At 40.7% G+C, this 23,983-nt stretch overlaps 1 protein-coding gene across 2 annotated transcripts in view; it reads right to left on the bottom strand.

Annotated features, from left to right (window-relative positions):
• The window catches only part of LOC144014872 (myosin-7B-like), a 508,753-nt gene that overhangs the window by 182,362 nt on the left and 302,408 nt on the right, over nt 1-23,983 (bottom strand). For both annotated transcript variants that reach the window (XM_077515180.1, XM_077515181.1), the window contains one exon: nt 13,633-13,750. In XM_077515180.1, coding sequence (XP_077371306.1) covers nt 13,633-13,750 — 118 coding nt within the window. The remainder of the gene's footprint in view (nt 1-13,632; nt 13,751-23,983) is intronic.

Here is a 23,983-nt window from a genome sequence, read left to right as displayed (position 1 = left end):
AAAGCAGCACTTCACTTGGCAAACTGCATCGCTATAGCAGCAGCGTGCGACAAAATAAAAAACTTTTGATAACTTTGCATCTTAAACATCTTAAGATGAAACACACCAAGTTTGAAGACGGTCGGATGAACTTTGTACGAGGAGTTCGTTAAAATATGACAACTGAAAAAGGCCACAAAAAATGGCAACAAATCCCATCGTAAATCAAAATGGCAGACTTCCTGTTTGGTTTATCACATGGTTCCAAGAGACTTTTTTGTACATCGTGGGCTCTTATGTATGCCTGCAAATTATCATCGCGCTAGGTGAAACGTACAACCGGGAATGCTTCGTTAAAGAGGAGTTTTCTAGCTCAAAATGTGATGCCCGGCCCCTGGGGGACTTCCTGTTGGGTTTAGCACATGGCACCAAGAGACTTTTTTGTACACTGTGGGCTGTTACATATGTCTACAATTTTTTGTAGCTCTAGCTACTTCGTACAACTGGGAATGCTTCATTAAGAGGGATTTTTTTCCTTTGCAAAAAGTGCATGCCACGACAACAGCGTGCGACGAAATAAAGAGCTTTCAATAACTTTTCATCCTCAACATCTTAAGATGAGTCACACCAAGTTTGAAGATGATCGGATAAACTCTGTAGGAGGAGTTCGTTAAAATATGACCCCTATGAAATGGCCCAAAAAATGGCAACACATTCCAAAGTAAATAAAAATGGCGGACATCCTGTTAGGTTTAGCATATGGTTCAAAAAGAGTTTTTTGTACCTCGAGGGCTGTTATATACCTCTACAAATTTTGGTAACTCTAGGTGAAACGTACAGCCGGGTATGCTTTGTTAAAGAGGAGTTTTTTAGCTTAAAATGTGATGCCCGGCCCCTGGGGGACTTCCTGTTGGGTTTAGCACAGGGCACCAAGAGACTTTTTTGTACATCTTGGGCTGTTACATATGTCTACAAATTTTCGTAGCTCTAGCTGCTTCGTACAACTGGCAATGCTTCTTTAAGGATATTTTTTTTCCTTTGCAAACAGTGCATGCCATGACAACAGCGTGCGACGAAATACAAAGCTTTCAATAACTTTTCATCTTCAACATCTTAAGATGAATCACACCAAGTTTGAAGATGATCGGATAAACACTGTAGGAGGAGTTCGTTAAAATAAGACCCCAATGAAATGGCCAAAAAAAATGGCAACACGTTCCAAAATAAATCAAAATGGCGGACTTCCTGTGAGGTTTAGCATATGGTTCAAAAAGAGTTTTTTGTAGGTCATAGCCTGTTACATATGTGTACAAATTTTCGTAGCTCTAGATTAAACGTACAACCGGCAATGCTTCATGAAGTAAGAATTTTTAAACTCTAAATTTGATGCGTCGCCGACGTCATATAGTATATCAAAAACTTTAGATTTTTTACAATGATGTTGTCCCAGGTGTTGAGATGGTCCATCCCAAGTTTGAAGTTAATCGAGTTAACCGTGTAGGAGAAGCGGGCAAAAGTATGACCCCTGTAAATGTGCAAAACTGGGCCAAAATTGGACAGTCAGATGATCATACCTCACTTTCTGTCTATTTTAGGGTACACACATCAAAGAGGTTTTTGTTCATCTGGATGTGCTACGGTTGCCACACAATTTTCGTCGCCATAGGACAATCGTAGCGGGACAGGGATCCGTTTAACCTATGTAGGTGGCGCTATGGAGCCATTTTTCTGTTATCATGTATGGCGACTTTAAAATATCAAATTTTTCGCCAGGCCTGATGTGCGTGTAAAGTTTGGTGAGTTTTCGTTCACGTTTAGCGTCTCAAAAATGCGATTGTTTGCGGAGAAGAATAATAATAAGAACTAGAGCTGCGAGCAGCTATAAAGGGCCCTCGCAGCCCGGGCCACGTTGGGGTCCTTGCACGTTGGGGTACTTGCACGTTGGGGTACTGGCACATTGGGGTACTGGCATATTGGAAGCAAAATTTCTTTGAAAATGGCATAATAAACGTTTACATGTAGAATATTTTTTTGCCAGTGTGTGTATCAAGCTCAACGGGTTTTGGTGATTGTTAAGACCTGCAAAAATCAGCGTCCTTTTTTATTTTTAGGCAATGAGTTGCCCTGATTAGTATTTTTTTGTAAAAGTGTATATACACATCATCGCTCGTTGTACTCATTGCACAATGTTACTTTTATTGTCCAAAGGGGCAATCAAAAATGAATAAAACAAAATGGAAACGTACATACGTTTGGATCGGTGTGAAGCCAGTGAACAATTTGAGTGGTGGAAACTAAAAGAATATTCATAAATGACTTAGTTATCACACTTAGAATGAGTGTACATTTTTTGTACAAAATACCGTATGTGGGGTATTTATTTATTTTTTTTATATAAGCCTCAAGGGCTAGGTGGCGCTGTATTTATAACTGAATGTTGTCATAGAGATACCTTCAGGCCTTGATTATAAGCATACATGTCAAGTGTGGGATTTTTTTTGGAGCATGTACCGTGGAGTTATTAAGCATATCCTTCATTCACGATATTGCTTTTAATGTCCACAGAAGCTATCAAAAATAAATAAAAATATATATATGTTTGGATAAGTCTGATGCCAGTGAACATTTTGAGTGGTGGAAACTAAAAGAATATTCATAAATGACTTAGTTATCACACTTAGAATGAGTTTACATTTTTTGTACAAAATACCGTATGTGGGGTATTTTTTTTTATGCCTCAAGGGCTAGGTGGCGCTGCATATATAACTGAATGTTGTCATAGAGATAGCTTCAGGCCTTGACGATAAACATACATGTCAAGTTTGGGATTTTTTGGAGCATGTACCGGGGAGTTATTAAGCATATCCTTTTTCAGTGCGAAACACAAATTTTGATGCCCCGCCTTCATCATATAGTATTTCGAAAAGTCAAAATTTTTCCCCCTGTCGTTGGCTCAGGTCTTGACATGGTCCAGGCCAAGTCTTAACTCAGTCGGATGAAACGTGTAGGAGAAGTGGGCAAAAGTCTGCCCCCTGTGAATGTGCAAAAATTGTCAAAAATGGGACATTCAAAAATTTGTAGCTCACTTCCTGTTCATTTTAGCATATGGGTCCAAGAGACTTTTTTGTAGGTCTTGGGCTCCCTCATACACCTAAAGATATTCGTCGTTCTTGCTTAAACGTACAACCGGGGCTGCTTCGTTAAAAACTTCTAGGGGGCGCTATTGAGTCATTTTTGTAAAAATAGCACAATCAACAATAAAATATTGCTCATTTTACCAGGCCAGATGTGTGTGCCAAGTTTCAGGAGTTTCTGTGCATGTTTAGACCCTCAAAACTGGCGTTGTTTTCTTGGCGAACAGCGCTTAGCCACGCCCACAGCGATTCGCGAAAACTCACAAACTTCGTGTTGTGACATCATGAAGGCCGAAACCCTCATCTGAGCAAATATGAGGTTGGTCCAGTTAACGTGTTTGGAGAAAAATGTACAAGAAAATTCGTAAGAAAAAAAATTGCCACTAGGTGGCGCTATCAGTAAGATGAAATATAAGTTCGTAGATGTCTTAAGGGCTGGACTCTCATCAAATGTGTGAAATTTTGAGAAGATAGGATCATCTCGGTCAAGTTCATGCAGCTTTTATTGTCACGAAAAATTTTCGGACTTTGCGTCACCGTAGCGGCCACGCCCTTTGGCGAAAAGTTACAATATTCGGTGTGGGGCATGATCAACATCTTAAGGCTTTTCTGACCAATTTTCAACTGGATCCCTTCAACGAGCTCGGCACAGTAGCTAAAAACGTAAAGTATGACATTTATTGTTACCACTAGGTGGCGCTATATGTATAACTGAATTTTATCATATAGATGCTTTCAGGCCGTGACTATTACGTTGCCTGAGAAGTTTGAGATTTTTTGGAGCTTGAACATGGGAGTTATCACACTTAGAATGAGTTTACATTTTTTGTACAAAATACCGTATGTGGGGTATTTTTTTTTCACGCCTGAAGGGCTAGGTGGCGCTGCATATATAACTGAATTTTGTCATAGAGATACCTTCAGGCTTTGACTATAAACATACATGTCAAGTTTGGGATTTTTTGGAGCATGTACCGGGGAGTTATTAAGCATATCCTTTTTCAGTGCGAAACACAAAATTTGATGCCCCGCCCTCATCATATAGTATTTCCAAAAGTCAAGATTTTTCTGCCTGTAGTTGGCTCAGGTCTTGACATGGTCCAGGTCAAGTCTAAAGTCAGTCGGATGAAATGTGTAGGAGAAGTGGGCAAAAGTATGCCCCCTGAAAATGTGCAAAAATCGTCAAAAATGGGACATTCAAAAATTCATAGCTCACTTCCTGTTCATTTTAGCACATGGGTCCAAGAGACTTTTTTGTAGGTCTTGGACTCCCTCATACACCTAAAAATCTTCGTAGATCTTGCTTAAACGTACAATCGGGGCTGCTTCGTTAAAAATTTCTAGGGGGCGCTATTGAGTCATTTTTGTAAAAATAGGACAATACATGATAAAATATTGCTCATTTTGCCAGGCCAGATGTGTGTGCCAAGTTTCATGAGTTTCTGCGCATGTTTAGACCATCAAAACTAGCGTTGTTTTCTTGGCGAACAGTGCTTAGCCACGCCCACAGCGATTCGCGAAAACTCACAAACTTCGTGTTGTGACATCATGAAGGCCGAAACCCCCATCTGAGCAAATATGAGGTTGGTCCAGTTAACGTGTTTGGAGAAAAATGTACAAGAAAATTCGTAAGAAAAAAAATTGCCACTAGGTGGCGCTATCAGTTAGATGAAATATAAGTTCGTAGATGTCTTTAGGGCTGGACTCTCATCAAATGTGTGAAATTTTGAGAAGATAGGATCATCTCGGTCAAGTTCATGCAGCTTTTATTGTCACGAAAAATCTTCAGACTTTGCGTCACCGTAGCGGCCACGCCCTTTGGCGAAAAGTTACAATATTCGGTGTGGGGCATCATCAACATCTTAAGGCTTTTCTGACCAATTTTCAACTGGATCCCTTCAACGAGCTCAGCACAGTAGCTAAAAACGTAAAGTATGACATTTATTGTAACCACTAGGTGGCGCTATATGTATAACTGAATTTTTTCATATAGGTGTTTTCAGGCCGTGACTATTACGTTGCCTGAGAAGTTTGAGATTTTTTGGAGCTTGTACATGGGAGTTATTCAGCATTTGCTCTTTCTGGACAAATGAAATTTTAAAGGCAATATTTGATGCCCCGCCCCCGTCATGTAGTATTTCGAAAACGCAAGATTTTTTGCCTAGTTTTTCTCTTAAGTCTTGAGATGATAAATGCCAAGTTTAAAGTCAATGGGATGAAAAATGTTTGCATAGGGGGAAAAAGTATGACCACAGTGAATGTGCCAAAATAGGCCAAAATTGGACATTAAAAAATTCATAGCTCACTTCCTGTACATTTTAGGAAATGGCTTCCATTGACTTTTTTGTGCGTCTCACAGTGCTACACGTGCCTGCCAATTTTCGTAGCTCTAGCTCAAACGGGCCGGGATTGGTTTTTATTTTTCTACGCTAGGTGGCGCTATAGAGTCGCGTTGTTATGACAACTACATAATATCAAATTTTTCGCCGGGCCCGAAGAGACTGCAAAGTTTGGTGAGTTTTCGTAAATGTTTAGGCCCTCAAAAATGCGATCGTTTACGGAGAAGAAGAAGAAGAAGAAGAAGAAGAAGAATAATTCTTACAAAAACAAGAGGGACCTCGCAGCGGTCGCTGCTCGGGCCCTAATAATAATAAGAAGAATTCCTACAAAAACAATAGGGCCTCGCAGCGGCACCGCCGCCGCCGCTGCTCGGGCCCTAATAAGAAGAATTCCTACAAAAACGATAGGGCCAAGCAGCGGCACCGCCGCCGGTGCCGCCGCTGCTCGGGCCCTAATAATAAGAATTCCTTCAGGAACAATAGGGACCTCGCAGCGGTCGCTGCTCGGGCCCTAATAATTCGAACGAAAAACAATAGGGACCTCGCAGCGGTCGCTGCTCGGGCCCTAATAATAATAATAATTCGAACGAAAAACAATAGGGACCTCGCAGCGGTCGCTGCTCGGGCCCTAATAATTAGAACGAAAAACAATAGGGACCTCGCAGCGGTCGCTGCTCGGGCCCTAATAATAATAATTTTTACAAAAACAATAGGGACCTCGCAGCGGTCGCTGCTCGGGCCCTAATAACTAGAGCTGCAAGCAGCTATAAAGGGCCCTCGCAACCTGGGCCACGTCGGGGTACTGGCACGTTGGGGTACTGTCAAATAGGACAAGGACCATCTAAAATGTTTTTGACAAGCCTTGTGTGTGCAAAGTTTTATCAAAAGGCCAAAGATGGTGTGCAATTCCCAAAATAAATTCAAAATGACGGACTTCCTTTTAGGTTTAGCATACGGCTACAGAATACTTTTTGTAGGTCTTAAGCTAATGGGTATGCCTCCCGGTTTTCACAAATCTAGGTCAAGTCATCTTTAGTTGTGTATCGCTTGAATCATACAATTGGAAATGCTCCATAAAAATGCATAGAGGGCGCTATTGAGCATAACGTTGGGTTACTTGCACGTCAGGGTACTGGCACGTTGGGGTACTGTTACATGGAAAAAGGACCATTTAAAATGTTAGTTTTTTCCATGCCTTCCTCTTTGGTTTGGCAAATGGCTACATAATACTTTTTTGTAGGTCGTAGGCTGATAGGGGTCTGTCCTAATTTTCACAAATCTAGCATAATCATACAATCGGAAATGCTTCATAAAAATGTCTAGAGGGCGCTATTTATTGCAAATTGCACAATAAATCTGTAAAAATTCTTGTTCATGACAAGTCTGATGTGTGTGCAAAGTTTCATGAGTTTTCACACATGTATAGATAAAAAAAAAAAAAAGCAGCACTTGGCAAACAATGCATTGCTATGGCAACAGCGTGTGACAAAATAAAAAACTTTCGATTACTTTGCATCTTAAACATCTTAAGATGAAACACACCAAGTTTGAAGACAGTCGGATAAATTTTGTAGGAGGGGTTCGTTAAAATATGACCCCTGAAAAAGGCCACAAAAAATGGCAACAAATCCCATCATAAATAAAAATGGCGGACTTCCTGTTTGGTTTAGCACATGGTTCCAATAGACTTTTTTTGTACATCGTGGGCTCTTATGTATGCCTGCAAATTATCATAGCGCTAGGTGAAACGTACAACCGGGAATGCTTCGTTAAAGAGGAGTTTTTTAGCTCAAAATGTGATGCCCGGCCCCTGGGGGACTTCCTGTTGGGTTTAGCACATGGCACCAAGAGACTTTTTTGTACATCCTGGGCTGTTACATATGTCTACAATTTTTCGTCGCTCTAGCTGCTTCGTACAACTGGGAATGCTTCATTAAGAAGGATTGTTTTTCCTTTGCAAAAAGTGCATGCCACGACAACAGCGTGTGACGAAATAAAAAACTTTAGATTACTTTGCATCTTAGACATCTTAAGATGAAACACACCAAGTTTGAAGACAGTCGGCTAAATTTTGTAGGAGGGGTTCGTTAAAATATGACCCCTGAAAAAGGCCACAAAAAATGGCAACAAATCCCATCATAAATCAAAATGGCAGACTTCCTGTTTGGTTTAGCACATGGTTCCAAGAGACTTTTTTGTACATCGTGGGCTCTTATGTATGCCTGCAAATTATCATAGCGCTAGGTGAAACGTACAACCGGGAATGCTTCGTTAAAGAGGAGTTTTTTTAGCTCAAAATGTGATGCCCGGCCCCTGGGGGACTTCCTGTTGGGTTTAGCACATGGCACCAAGAGACTTTTTTGTACATCCTGGGCTGTTACATATGTCTACAATTTTTCGTCGCTCTAGCTGCTTCGTACAACTGGGAATGCTTCATTAAGAAGGATTGTTTTTCCTTTGCAAAAAGTGCATGCCACGACAACAGCGTGTGACGAAATAAAAAACTTTCAATAACTTTTCATTTTCAACATCTTAAGATGAATCACACCAAGTTTGAAGATGATCGGATAAACGCTGTAGGAGGAGTTTGTTAAAATATGACCCCTATGAAATGGCCAAAAAAAATGGCAACACATTCCAAAGTAAATCAAAATGGCGGACGTCCTGTTAGGTTTAGCATATGGTTCAAAAAGAGTTTTTTGTACCTCGAGGGCTGTTATATACCTCTACAAATTTTGGTAACTCTAGGTGAAACGTACAGCCGGCCGGGTATGCTTTGTTAAAGAGGAGTTTGTTAGCTCAAAATGTGATGCCCGGCCCCTGGGGGACTTCCTGTTGGGTTTAGCACAGGGCACCAAGAGACTTTTATGTACATCTTGGGCTGTTACATATGTCTACAAATTGTCGTAGCTCTAGCTGCTTCGTACAAATGGGAATGCTTCTTTAAGGATATTTTTTTTTCCTTTGCAAACAGTGCATGCCATGACAACAGCGTGCGACGAAATACAAAGCTTTCAATAACTTTTCATCTTCAACATCTTAAGATGAATCACACCAAGTTTGAAGATGATCGGATAAACAGTGTAGGAGGAGTTCGTTAAAATAAGACCCCAATGAAATGGCCAAAAAAATGGCAACACGTTCCAAAATAAATCAAAATGGTGGACTTCCTGTTAGGTTTAGCATATGGTTCAAAAAGAGTTTTTTGTAGGTCATAGCCTGTTACATATGTGTACCAATTTTCGTAGCTCTAGATTAAACGTACAACCGGCAATGCTTCGTGAAGTAAGAATTTTTAAACTCTAAATTTGATGCGCCGCCGCCGTCATATAGTATATCAAAAACTTTTCATTGTTCACAATGATGTTGTCCCAGGTGTTGAGATGGTACATCCCAAGTTTGAAGTCAATCGGGTTAACCGTGTAGGAGAAGCGGGCAAAAGTATGACCCCTGTAAATGTGCAAAAATTGGCAAAAATTGGACATTTAAATACTCATACCTCACTTTCTGTCTATTTTAGGGTACACACTTCAAAGAGGTTTTTGTTCATTGGGATGTGCTACAGGTGCCACACAATTTTCATAGCCGTCGGACAATCGTAGCGGGACAGGGATCCGTTTAACCTATGTAGGGGGCGCTAAGGAGCCATTTTTCTGTTATCATCTATGGCGACTTTAAAATATCAAATTTTTCGCCAGGCCTGATGTGTGTGTAAAATTTGGTGAGTTTACGTTCACGTTTAGTGTCTCAAAAATGCGAAGCTAATAGGTATATGCCTCCCAGTTTTCACAAATCTAGGTCAAGTCATCTTTAGTTGTGTATCGCTTGAATCATACAATTGGAAATGCTCCATAAAAATGCATAGAGGGCGCTATTGAGCACAACGTTGGGTTACTTGCACGTCAGGGTACTGGCACGTTGGGGTACATGGAACAAGGACCATTTAAAATGTTAGTTTTTTTCCATGCCTTGTCTGTGCAAAGTTTAATGAAAAAGGCCAAAAATGATGTATAATTCCCAAAATAAAATCAAAATAGCGGACTTCCTCTTTGGTTTGGCAAATGGCTACATAATACTTTTTTGTAGGTCTAGCATAATCATACAATCGGAAATGCTTCATAAAAATGTCTAGAGGGCGCTATTTATTGCAAATTGCACAATAAATCTCTGAAAATTCATGTTCATGACAAGTCTGATGTGTTTGCAAAGTTTCATGAGTTTTCATGTGTATAAAAAAAAAAAAAAAGCAGCACTTGACAAACAATGCATTGCTATGGCAACAGCGTGTTACAAAATAAAAAACTTTCGATTACTTTGCATCTTAAACATCTTAAGATGAAACACACCAAGTTTGAAGACAGTCGGATAAATTTTGTAGGAGGGGTTCGTTAAAATATGACCCCTGAAAAAGGCCACAAAAAATGGCAACAAATCCCATCATAAATCAAAATGGCAGACTTCCTGTTTGGTTTAGCACATGGTTCCAAGAGACTTTTTTGTACATCGTGGGCTCTTATGTATGCCTGCAAATTATCATAGCGCTAGGTGAAACGTACAACCGGGAATGCTTCGTTAAAGAGGAGTTTTTTAGCTCAAAATGTGATGCCCGGCCCCTGGGGGACTTCCTGTTAGGTTAAGCACATGGCACCAAGAGACTTTTTTGTACATCCTGGACTGTTACATATGTCTACAATATTTCGTCGCTCTCGCTGCTTCGTACAACTGGGAATGCTTCATTAAGAAGGATTTTTTTCCTTTGCAAAAAGTGCATGCCACAACAACAGCGTGTGACGAAATAAAAAACTTTCAATAACTTTTCATTTTCAACATCTTAAGATGAATCACACCAAGTTTGAAGATGATCGGATAAACTCTGTAGGAGGAGTTTGTTAAAATATGACCCCTATGAAATGGCCAAAAAAAATGGCAACACATTCCAAAGTAAATCAAAATGGCGGACGTCCTGTTAGGTTTAGCATATGGTTCAAAAAGAGTTTTTTGTACCTCGAGGGCTGTTATATACCTCTACAAATTTTGGTAACTCTAGGTGAAACGTACAGCCGGGTATGCTTTGTTAAAAAGGAGTTTTTTAGCTCAAAATGTGATGCCCGGCCCCTGGGGGACTTCCTGTTGGGTTTAGCACAGGGCACCAAGAGACATTTTTGTACATCTTGGGCTGTTACATATAATCTATCTATATCTTAAGATGAATCACACCAAGTTTGAAGATGATCGGATAAACTCTGTAGGAGGAGTTCGTTAAAATAAGGCCCCAATGAAATGGCCATAAAAATGGCAACACGTTCCAAAATAAATCAAAATGGTGGACTTCCTGATTGGTTTAGCATATGGTTCAAAAAGAGTTTTTTGTAGGTCATAGCCTGTTACATATGTGTACCAATTTTCGTAGCTCTAGATTAAACGTACAACCGGCAATGCTTCGTGAAGTAAGAATTTTTAAACTCTAAATTTGATGCGCCGCCGCCGTCATATAGTATATCAAAAACTTTTCATTTGTCACAATGATGTTGTCCCAGGTGTTGAGATGGTACATCCCAAGTTTGAAGTCAATCGGGTTAACCGTGTAGGAGAAGCGGGCAAAAGTATGACCCCTGTAAATGTGCAAAAATTGGCAAAAATTGGACATTTAAATACTCATACCTCATTTTCTGTCTATTTTAGGGTACACACATCAAAGAGGTTTTTGTTCATCGGGATGTGCAACAGGTGCCACACAATTGTCATAGCCGTCGGACAATCGTAGCGGGACATGGATCCGTTAAACCTATGTAGGTGGCGCTACAGAGCCACTTTTCTGTTATCATGTATGGCGACTTTAAAATATCAAATTTTTCGCCAGGCCTGATGTGCGTGTAAAGTTTGGTGAGTTTTCGTTCACAAAAATGCGATTGTTTGCGGAGAAGAAGAAGAATAATAATAAGAAGAATTCCTACAAAAACGATAGGGCCTCGCAGCGGCACCGCCGCCGGTGCCGCCGCTGCTCGGGCCCTAATAAGAAGAATTCCTACAAAAACAATAGGGCCTCGCAGCGGCACCACCGCTGCCGCTGCTCGGGCCCTAATAAGAAGAAGAATTCCTACAAAAACAATAGGGCCTCGCAGCGGCACCGCCGCCGCCGCTGCTCGGGCCCTAATAATAATAATAATAAGAATTCCTACAAAAACAATAGGGCCTCGCAGCGGCACCGCCGCCGGTGCCGCCGCTGCTCGGGCCCTAATAATAATAAGAATTCCTACAAAAACAATAGGGCCTCGCAGCGGCACCGCCGCCGCCGCTGCTCGGGTCCTAATAATAATAATAATAATAATAATTTTTACAAAAACAATAGGGACCTCGCAGCGGTCGCTGCTCGGGCCCTAATAATAATTTTTACAAAAACAATAGGGACCTCGCAGCGGTCGCTGCTCGGGCCCTAATAATAATAATAATAATAATAATAATAATAATAATAATTGGCGGCACGGTAGTCGAGTGGTTAGCACGTCCGCTTCCCAGTTCTGAGGTCTCCGGTTCGAGTCCAGGCTCGGACCTTCCTGGGTGGATGTTGCATGTTCTCCCCGTGCCCGCGTGGGTCTTCTCCGGGTACTCCGGTCTCCTCCCACATTCCAAAGACATGCGTGGCAGGTTAATTGGGCGCTCCGAATTGTCCCTAGGTGTGCGTGTGAGTGTGGATGGTTGTTTGTCTCCGTGTGCCCTGCGATTGGCTGGCAACCGGTCCAGGGTGTCCCCCGCCTACTGCCCAGAGCCAGCTGAGATAGGCGCCAGCAGCCCCCGCGACCCTTGTGAGGAATAAGCGGTCAAGAAAATGGATGGATGGATGGATAATAATAATTTTTACAAAAACAATAGGGACCTCGCAGCGGTCGCTGCTCGGGCCCTAAAAAGAAGCATACAATCATTTATTACTATGCAGTACAATGTGAGTTGAATTCTCTTTTTTTTTTTTTTATTGCCAAGTTTGTTAATGTTGATGACTGTCACTAAGTTCTAATTAAAAAACAGCACTTTACACATCGTTTTGGATTGATATTCTGCTTAGTTTTTCACTGAACCCATGTGTCGTTTCTGTATATTATCGACATATCTCAACTCAAACTTATTTATTCACTTTAAAACATCCATTGCTGCATACAAAGTGCTGTGTATGGAATACAAATCAGTCTTGCAGCAGAGACAAGTGAAAGAAAATAACACCAAATAAAATTAATTAGAGTAAATATAAGTAGGTAAGTATAGAAGCAAATAAAATTAATACTAAAAAAATTACAACAAGATGTAGGGAAGTGAATAAGTAAATATAAGTATATAAATAAAATAACACAAACTACAGAAGGCACCATAAAAAAGTAAAATGATGTGAAGCCTCACGCTGAGTCAAAGATCAAAGATTAGAGATGTCTGGCAAAAATAATCAGAAATTTTGTCCATATCGTATAGCCCTAATCCAAAACGTACATGAAGGCAACTGCAAGCCAATCCCAGATAGAAGGGGCTGGGTTGCAATCATTCATTCGGACATAGTTTACAGAAGTGAGGATTGGTTTTGTTGCAAAAAAACTTTTGAGTTGAATAAATGCAAAATGAACAACACATTTTTTCCGTTTGTCTTTTAGATTTCAGAATGAACTGCCGCTTTTAAATGACAGAAACTATTTCTGAGCACTTTTGCAGTTGTCACAATGCTGACGAACTTTAACTTTAGGTTGATGAAGTGTGCCCCCCCCAAAAAGGTAATGCAATTTCTTTCTGGTGATGGGTCTGCGCATGCGCAGTGTGTTTGTGGATACAAACACACTTTTGACAACTCACAATCAAAAGTCATGGAAATGCAAACAGAAAAATTTTAAAAGACGTGAAAATCACGGGTATATTTGTGGATCTGAAAAACGTGAAAATCAAGAAAATGTTTGTGGATCTGAAAAACATGTGAAAATTATGAATATGTTTGTGGATCTGAAGAACACGTGAAAATCGCGAAAATATTTGTGAATCTGAAAAACACGTGAAAATCACAGATTTATTTGTGCATCTCAAAAACATGTGAAAATCACACATTTATCTGTGTGAATATTTTTTAGACAAATCTCTCCCCATATATGGTTACATGGTAAAGCTCACATGTGACAAACAAATCAAGTGCGGTCACACATGATGCTCACCGCTGTTTGAACTCAGCATACAAGATCCTGTTTGGGAACCCCTTCCTGCAGATGCGGATGCCCTCCAGGACCCCGTTACACCTAAGTTGGTGCAAGACCATGAAGGGATCCATGAGGCCTGAAGAAAAATAATGTGAATTTCACTGAATCAAAAAAAAGTTTCATGGATAATGAGTGGAATCTTTCATACAGTAGAACATAATATTATTTTAAATTAAAAAAGGCTGCAAAATACAATCCGTCTCTGAGCTAGAGTTTTTTACAGGTTTAAATGAAGGTTGGGAATCTTTGACTGTCTCAAGATTCGATTCTGAGTTTTGGGTCTGCAATTCAATTTGGAATTGATTTAGATTCAGAGCTACTTTTTATTCAATTTTTTTTTTTTTTTTTTGCGTGCGTGTGGGTGTGGGTGTGTGTGTGCGTGTGTGAGAAAATAAAAATCCAGCACCGACCAAACACCACTTGCCACCCACATGGTTACAAAACCAGAATTTTACACCAAGCCCAGAAACCTCATTAGGGAGATTAGGGAGATCCCGAGAGACCAGAGGAAAAACTAAAGAGTGGAATGAAGGAAGGATAGATGAAGCAGAGTGAGATCCACAGACACCAGCCTCCACTGATTCAGCGAGCAGTGGCAGGGAGAAGCAAATTCTGTTTGAATTTCAGTAGATGCTGGTGTGATGGATCTGGCATGCATAAGAAGATTCAAAATGATGTGAAAAATTACTATTCATACCATTCACTAATCATACAAAACACTTCAGTAAAGTATACAGAAAAGCATGTTAACATTACTCACCGGCTCTCATTACTCATTACTCTTCCTACGCTGCAAAATAACAATTTTTAATGGCATAACTTGATCGTGACTTTTTCCTTCTACTCTCTAATGTTTCTACAACTTATCAATGTATCAGAACGTGCGGGACCACACTGCCCCTAAGTGGCCAAATTGTGTACAACATGAACAGCACTCCCAATAAAAGCACACACAAACAAGGGTAAGACAGTTAAAATAATTTAAATAAAATCAATTTTGGGACATTTAAAATCTATTCTGAATCGTACTATTCTCGATCGATTTTTATGAGAATCGATTTTTTGGCACACCCCTAGTAATGGTCTGCTCGAGCATTTGGTAGACCACATTTTGATTCACTATATTCTATTGGAAAATGTGTTGAACTGAACTTAGCCTGATTAGACTAGATCCTATCTGGCACTATATGTATAATTGAATTTTATCATATAGATGTTTCAGGCCTTGACTATCAGTTGCATGAGAAGTTTGGGATTTTTTTGGCGCTTATACATGGGAGCTATAAAAGCATTTGCTCTTTTTGGACAAATACAATTTAAAAAGGCAATATTTGATGTCCCGCCCCGTCATTTAGTATTTCGAAAAGTCAAGATTTTTTTCCCCTGTCGTTGGTTGAGGTCTTGACATGGTCCAGATCAAGTTTGAAGCAAATTAGATGAAAGGTGTTTCAGAAATGGGCAAAAGTATGCCCCCTGTAAATGTGCAAAAAGCGGGCATTCAAAAATTCATATCTCACTTCCTGTTCATTTTAGCATATTGGTCCAAGAGACTTTTTTGTAGATGTAGGGCTTCCTCATAAACCTAAAATTTCTCGTAGCTCTTCCTTAAATGTACAACCGGGGCTGCTTTGTTTAAAATTTCTAGGGGGCGCTATTGAGTTATTTTTATAAAAATAGCACAATCAACGATAAACTATTGCTCATTTTGCCAGGACAGATGTGTGTGCCACGTTTCATGAGTTTCATGAGCAGCGGTCGCTGCTCGGGCTCTAACTAGAGCTATAACTAACTAGCTATAAAGGGCCTGAGCAGCCCGGGCCACTTTGGGGTACATGCACGTTGGGGTACTGTTACATTGGAAGCAGAATTTCTTTGAAAATTGCATAATAAACCTTTACACGTGTTTTTTTTTGCCAGGTGTGATGAGTGTGTCAAGCTCAATGGGTTTTGGTGAATGTTAAGATCTGCAAAAATCAGCGTCCTTTTTTTATTTTTAGGCAATGAGTTGCCCTGATTGGTATTTTTTTTTTTTTATAAAAGTATAGATACACATCATCGCTTGTACTCATTGCACAATGTTGCTTTTATTGTCCATAGAGGCTATCAAAAATAAATCAAACTAAATTAAAAAAGTACTTATGTTTGGATAGGTCTGATGCCATGAACATTTTGAGTGGTGGAAAATAAAAGAATATTCATAAATGACTTAGTTATCACACTTAGAAGGAGTTTACAATTTTTGTAAAAATACCTAAAGTGGGGTATTTTGTTTTTATGCCTCAAGGGCTAGGTGGCGCTGCATATATGACCGAATATTGTCATAGAGATGCCTTCAGGCCTTGACTAAAAACATATATGTCAAGTTTGGGATTTTTTGGAGCATGTACCGGGGAGTTATTAAGCATATCCTTTTTCATTGCGAAACACAAAATTTGATGCTCTGCCCTCATCATATAGTATTTCGAAAAGTCAAGATTTTTTCCCCCTGTCATTGACTCAGGTCTTGACATGGTCCAGGTCAAGTCTGAAGTCAGTCGGATGAAACGTGTAGGAGTAGTATGCCCTCTGTAAATGTGCAAAAATCGTAAAAAATGGGACATTAAAAAATTCGTAGCTCCCTTACTGTTCATTTTAGCATATGGGTCCCAGAGACTTTTTCATCGGTCTTGGGCTCCCTCATACACCTAAAAATGTCCAAAGATCTTGCTTAAACGTACAAGCGGGCCGGCTTTGTTAAAAATTTCTAGGGGGCGCTATTGAGTCATTTTTGTAAAAATAGCACAATACACGATAAAATATTGCTCATTTTACAGGCCAGATGTATGTGCCAAGTTTAATGAGTTTCTGTTCATGTTTAGACCCTCAAAATTGGCGTTTTCTTGGCAAACAGTGCTTAGCCACTCCCACAGCAATTTGCGAAAACTTCATGTTGTGACATCATGAAGGCCGAACCCCTCATCTGAGAGCAAATATGTGGTAGGTGCAGTTAACATGGTAGGAGAAAAACGAAGAAAAATCATGAGAAAAAAAATCGCTATCAGTAAGATTAAATAAAAGTTCGTGGATGTGTTAAGGGCTGGACGCTCATCAAATGTGTGAAATTTTGAGAAGATAGGAGCATCTGGGTCAAGTTAAAGCAGCCATTATTGTCACGAAAAATCTTCAGACTTTGCGGCACCATAACCTCTGTCGAAAAGTTACAATACGGTGTGAGGCATGATCAACGTCTTCAGGCTTTTCTGACGAATTTTCAACTGGATCCCTAACAAGCTTGGCACAGTAACTAAAAATGTAAAGTATGACTTTTATTGTCACCACTAGGTGGCGCTATACATATAACGGAATTTTATCATATAGATGTTTTCAGCCAATGACTATTAAGTTGTATGAGAAGTTTTGGATTTTTTTTGGAGCTTGTAAATGGTAGTTATTAAGCATTTGCTCTTTCTGGATAAATTAAATTTGAAAGGCAATATTAGATGCCCCACCCCCGTCATATAGTATTTTGAAAAGTCGTGTTTTTGCCCAATTGTTGTCCCTGGTCTTGAGATGATACATGCCAAGTTTGAAGTAAGTTGGATGAAAACTGTTTGCAAAGGGGGAAAAAATATGACCACAGTGAATGTGCCAAAATGGGCCAAAATTGGACATTAAAAAATTCATAGCTCACTTCCTGTACATTTTAGCTATATGGTCCCAATAGACTTTTTTTGTGCATCTCGGGGTGCTACACGTGCCTGCCAATTTTCGTAGCTCTAGTTTAAACGTGCCAGGATTGTTTTTTATTTTTCTACGCTAGGGGGTGCTATAGTGTCACATTGTTATGTCAACTTCATAATATAAAATTTTTTGCCGGGCCCGAAGAGTGTGCAAAGTTTGGTGAGTTTTCGTAAATATTTAGGCCCTCAAAAATGCGATCGAAGAAGAAGAAGAAGAAGAAGAAGAAGAAGAAGAAGAAGAAGAAGAAGAAGAAGAAGAAGAAGAAGAAAAAAAAAAACAATAGGGACCTGCTCGGGTCCTAATAATAATTCAAACGAAAAACAATAGGGACCTCGCAGCGGTCACTGCCCGGGCCCTTATAATAAAAAAAAAACAATAGGGGACTTCCGGTTTGGCTATGGATGGGTGAAGACGTGAGTCACTGAGCTCCGCGGTCGAAGTTCCTAAAAAGTGCCTTGGACAAGTTTTTTGAGCCCAACTCTGACACAAGAATTGATAACCTGTCACACAAACTTATATTGTTACTATCTTCAACTACGGTAGAATTTAAACATGCCAAGCCGGCTTCGCAAGCAAGCCGAAGTAGGCCCTGCGGCCGCCTCGGATGAACCCAGGGGAGTTCATCAAGTCCGAGTGGAGACGCCTGTGAACCCGGTGAAACTACAGTTTTGGGAGCCATTGCCTCCCTTCACGCCGAGATACGCTTACTTAAAGCTGAGTTTGTGACGACAATCGAAGAAAGGATCGACCAACTCTCGACCACTATTAAGGTTGAATTGGCAACCTTTAAACGCGAGACCAACAACACCATTTCTGCTATCAAAGCTACAACAACTGCCCAAGCTAACAAGCTAACCGATTTGGAACGCTACACCTCCGATTCGGCCGACATCATCACAAAATTGGAGCGAGAAGTTGGGCGCTTGACCAAAGTGGTGGATCAACTCGCTGACAAGTGTACAGATCTTGAAGGGCTCAATAGGAGACAAAATCTGCGGATTTTGCATGTGAAGGAAGGCGCCGAGAGTGGAAAGAAACCCGGAGACTTCGCCGCTCACCTTTTGAAGGACGCTCTTTCCTTGGAGAGGCATCCGCTCATCGACAGATGTCATAGAGCGCTCCGGCCTCGCCCAGGTGACGATGAACCCCCTCGACCTCTCTCTTTCTTAACATGCATTACATACACATATTGGAAGAAGTACGCTGAAAAGCAGCCGAGCTGAAGCAGATAACTTATGATGGCCAGCGGATCCTGATTTTCCCCGATTACCCCCCGGAAGTTGTGAAGCGGCGTTCCATGTTTAAGAGAGCAAGAGAGCTGCTCAGAGAACAACCCGGCGTGAGGTTTGGGCAACGGAGTTTGCCGAGCGACACTTTGGCGCTCCCTCTACAGGTTAATGGTTGGTGTGAAATGTTCGTGCTGGTTGATAAAATACTTCTGAAACATTGATATATTCCTATCCTTGACTTATGTCTACTGTATTTTGAAGTTTAAATTACTTTATGTGCTTTATTCTGTTGTGGAATCAGGCTGTTATTTCCATTATGCTGACAGGCTGTTTTGAATGTTCTTCTGTTAGATTTAGCTGGCTTTTTTTTTTTTTGTAAATTATTCTCCCCCTTTCTGCTTTTCCTCCTTTCCCCTTCTCCTTTTGTAAATACAACATTAATGTTAGGATGGTAACGTCATTGTGAGTCCGTCCTGTGCCCTTTTTTTTTTTTCCTTTTTCCCTTCCCTTACTTTAATATAATTTCATAACCATGCCTTAAGATATGATGGCGACACCATTAAGATTGGTTTTTTATTTTACATGGATTGATGACAATTTGATTTGCTTTATGCTTTACAACATGGATCTTTATATTAGGCATAGGTATATTGATTGTGCCAGCTTTATATCTAATTGAGTTCACTTGTCTTGTCTTTGAATACTTGGAATGACTGCGGAGTTACTTTTACCACGTTTTTCTGGATTGTTGTTATTGGTTAATTTTTGGTTACCAGGAGTTGTTGAATACTTGCATTTTTGTATTGCTTTTTTTTTTTTTTGTCTTTTATTTTATTTTATTTTTATTTATTTTTTTTAGGAAATATTGTTTAGATAATTCTTTTGTTTTTTATTTTATGGAGCCGCGTTGTGCCGTGCTTTTTTGCCATCGAGAGTTTTTTTTTGTTTTGTTTTTTTGTTTTTTGTCTGAGTTAAGAGGGGGGAACTTTGCTCATTGATGAATGTTGTTATATTTGCTATGCTATCTGCTATGGGAACTCTAAGATTCTGCCAGGTTTCTTTTTTTTGATGTCGGATAATGGTGTAGGTGGCGGACGACGAGGCCTTACATTCACCTCTTGGAATGTGAAGGGATTGAAGCATCCAGTTATTAGGGGTAAAGTACTAGCCCTTTTGAGGTCCCTGTCATCTGACATTATATTCCTTCAAGAGACCCACCTAAAGAATGGTTCCCAAGATAGATTAAGTTGCAGGTGGATCAGTCACTACTATGATTCCTCTTGTTCTACAAAGGCCAGGGGTGTATCAATTTTAATTCTTAAAGGCATCCCTATTAGACACCGCTCAACTAAAATGGACATAGAGGGCCGGTACCTTATTGTTACAGGGGAAATCTATTCCGTTCCCGTAACTTTGGTTTATCTTTACGGTCCTAATTTGGATCATCCTGTCTTCTTCAGGACGCTGTTCTCTCTAATAAAAGATATTTCACAGACCAATCTAATTATTGGTGGGGATCTAAACTGTACTCTGGATCCTTACTTGGATAGCTCCTCTACAAAACGGGCCGCACGTTCCAACACGAGGGATTTCTCAAAAGCATACATAAAAACTCCAATCTATCTGATGTGTGATTTTTCCACCCAACTGATCGGGATTACTCTTTCCACTCTCATGTTCATAATGTTTACACCCGTTTTGATTACTTCCGCAAATGTATGATTGTAAATATTATGATATATTGATTTCTGACCATGGCTCACTTATATTTTTGCTTAATTTTAAAGCATAAAGTCAAGTCTAAACAGGGATCTTCTCTCACACTGGTGAAGGATATTAATGATCGCTTTAAAGAATACTATGAAGCTCTTTATGCCTGTAAATCAAATGTTGGGCCTCATATTATGGAAATCTTTTTAAACAATATTGACCTTCCTGTCCTTTCACAAGAAGGCTGCACCCTCTTAAACAAAGATATTACACTTCCGGAACTAAAAGCGGTAATAAATACGCTAAAAAGTGCAAAAACTCCTGGCCCCGATGGAATTCCCTCAGAACTATATATAAACATTTCTGACACCCTGGCACCACATGTGCTTGCAATGTGGGCTCTTGAAAAAGGCTCCCTACCACAAACTCTTAACGAGGTTGTTATATCTGTAACGATTATCGTCCGGTTGTAACTTTTTGCAACCTCAGTTCCAAAGGACCTCCACTCCTGTGTCCTGGACATGCCACCGTGGGGGGTGGGGAGGACAAGAACATCCCCCACAAACAGCCACACATGTTCTGACTGATGACACACACACACTCACACACCCCACACACCCCCACAAACACACACACACAAGTCAGAACAGTAAAAGCCTTCTTAGAAACTTGACTTTCTTATTTTGCAACAGAACAATGAATTATGAAATGTTATGTTTGCCATTTGTGAAATGTTGACTCCATGAAATGTCATGAAAATGTTCCATTGCAGTGGCAGATTCTCCACTAAACTTTCATGTGTATGCACGTTTTAACAGTGTAAGCTAGGTAACATTTCATTTGAGGTATTCAATTGTACGTGTTGCATTGATTGAATTCTGACCTTAGAATCTCAACAAACATGGGATCCAGATTCAATCTGATTAGTCTCTACCAAAACCCTCTCCAAGCTGGTAATTTTCCACTTTGGTCTTACCGGACCACTGGTGTGGAGGCCGCCGCCCTCCCAATTTAAAAGCACGCTCCCTGCTTGCTGCTCTCTCTCTTGGCTCCTTTTTGGCTCCCGCTCTTTCCGCTGCTCTCTTGGCAATGCTCTCTTGGGCCCCTGGCCCTTCTGTTCCTGCTGCCAGACAAAGAGCTAGCCCAGCTAGCTTAACCTCCAGCACACGGCAACGCACAGAAGCCATCGCGTGTTGCGACAGGCGCGGCGAAACACGCTGCTTTTGGTCCCTGCACAGGCTCAAACGGATGGTGCCTTTCCAGGCACCCTGAGGCTTCAACCAAAAAGGGCCTCTTCCCAGGCAGCAGGTTGACCCCGTGAAGCTCAGTTGGCCAGCCGGACGAATTCTGCTCCTCTTCTGAACTGAACCTTCTTCATCCCTTCTTCAAACGGGCTTGGCGAGTCTCCATCCAAGGTCCTGCTTCTCAGACCAACCCCATCTGTAAGTGCAACTTTGCAGGCCTTCGCCCTAGTACAAATTGGTGCAAACTAGGTTGATTGTGGGTCCCATGTTGGTTTGACTTAAGAAATCCATCACCTTGGCTAAGACCGTTTCTCTTTTCTTGTTTTCTTTTCCTTTGATGATTTCATTACTTTAGTTCTCGTTTTATTTCCTATCATAGTAGTTAGTTTTGCTTCTTTAAGTTCTAAGTAGATTTTCCCACCTAGGTTAGAGAATAAACGTGCACAAAACTCAAAACCTGTTTTTACTGTGTTGCATTTCATCAATTTATAGTGACCTCTAAGCTGAACAAAGAACTCACAAAATTGTAGTAAGGGCACAACCTTCATTTTAATGACTGATTCAACGAGGTTCTCATCTGTTATCCTGATAAAATTATCAAAAAGAGATGTGGTGCTCTGCAGGCAAGCTCAACTTAATTTAAACATTAAGTTGGAGTCTCCTTCAATTAATGAGCCAATTGATTATTAATTTAATAATTAACAATTATTGATTTAATAATGGGCGGCACGGTAGTCGAGTGGTTAGCACGTCTGCTTCCCAGTTCTGAGATCTCCGGTTCGAGTCCAGGCTCGGACCTTCCTGGGTGGAGTTTGCATGTTCTCCCCGTGACCGCGTGGGTCTTCTCCGGGTACTCCGGTCTCCTCCCACATTCCAAAGACATGCATGGCAGGTTAATTGGGCGCTCCGAATTGTCCCTAGGTGTGCGTGTGAGTGTGGATGGTTGTTCGTCTCTGTGTGCCCTGCGATTGGTTGGCAACCAGTCCAGGGTGTCCCCCGCCTACTGCCCAGAGCCAGCTGAGATAGGCGCCAGCAGCCCCCGCGACCCTTGTGAGGAATAAGCGGTCAAGAAAATGGATGGATGGATGGATGATTTAATAATTAATTGGACCGATTTCCCTTACATAACACTCATTCCCAAAAAAGGCAAGGATCTGGAAGACGTGGGAGGATATAGACCTATTTCCCTCCTTAATGTCGATCAGAAAATACTGGTGAAAATACTTGCAAACAGGCTTAATAAATATATAGCCACACTGGTACATCCGGACCAATCTGGATTTATTCCTGGTAGAAACTCTTCTTCCAATTTAAGATGCCTTTTTAACATAATGTACTACACTCAACCTAGGCTGGATGATCTTATAGTTATTTCTCTTGATGCGGAAAAGGCATTTGACCCAGTTGAATGGCCATATTTATTTAAGGTGTTGGATGTAACAACTATGGCCTATGGCCCAGTCTACCCTCTAATTTTTTTTTTTTTAAGTTTGCTTCTTCTAAAGCAAATTCTCTGCAGTTGCATAAATATTCTACTGCCCAGACAGGATCTAAGCTTAGTTAGCTCTGCAGGTGGTCACACAACCACCAACAAAGCTCTTTTGAAGCCGCTGACCAGGTGACAAAGGAATTTATGCGTCTGCCGAAGGAGTGTATTCAAGCCCGTCTTCTCGGAGCCCGAGAAACACCTTCAATGATTTGGAATATACAAAACGACTGATCAAAGGAATGTTTATGAAGTTTCTTATCAACCAGGGGGGACTCTCTGGCGTCACCCCTCCAGGGGGGGGGGGGGGGGGGGGGGGCACTCCTGGAATGTCTAGATGGAGCAACAGCACCGTCAAGTGGTGAAACTTGGAACTATCCTTAGTGACAATTCATACAAGCAACCGCATTTTTACACATTTATACCATGATAATTCTTGACAGATAACTGAACTACGAATGATTCATGTTATATCTTTGTGTGTATGAACGTCCTATTTCATTTGTACGCCATGAGGAATGGAAGGTAATCAATATCTTTCAGTTCAGTCAGATTAGGCTCAAGTAGAAATTACCTCACAAGTTGGTTTATGATGCATTAATTACGATGTGTTAAACGGGTTGTGTGGGGAAACTGATTTGCCAGACTGACCAAATTTAATGCCAAATTATTAATCCCTTTAATATTTTTTTTTTTAAGTCTGCGTGAGCGAACAGAAAGGGTGTGCCACCCCCTTACTGAAGCCCCGCCCATAGACTTTAAAAAGACGAGGGGACCCCCTCGCTGTCTCTCTTCCAACTTCGCTCCTCAAACATCATCTTCCAAACGCTCTCTACCTGCAAGTTTCCCAGCCTGCTCGAAGAAATCTTTGTTCCAAGAAACTTGCCAAACACGTGGCCCTTTTTTTTTTCCTGGCAGCA

Source organism: Festucalex cinctus, chromosome 2 (genome assembly GCF_051991245.1).
Source record: "Festucalex cinctus isolate MCC-2025b chromosome 2, RoL_Fcin_1.0, whole genome shotgun sequence".
NCBI classification, from domain to species: Eukaryota; Metazoa; Chordata; class Actinopteri; order Syngnathiformes; family Syngnathidae; genus Festucalex; species Festucalex cinctus.
Note: the sequence above shows the minus strand (reverse complement) of the source record. Positions and strands in the feature narration are given on the sequence as shown.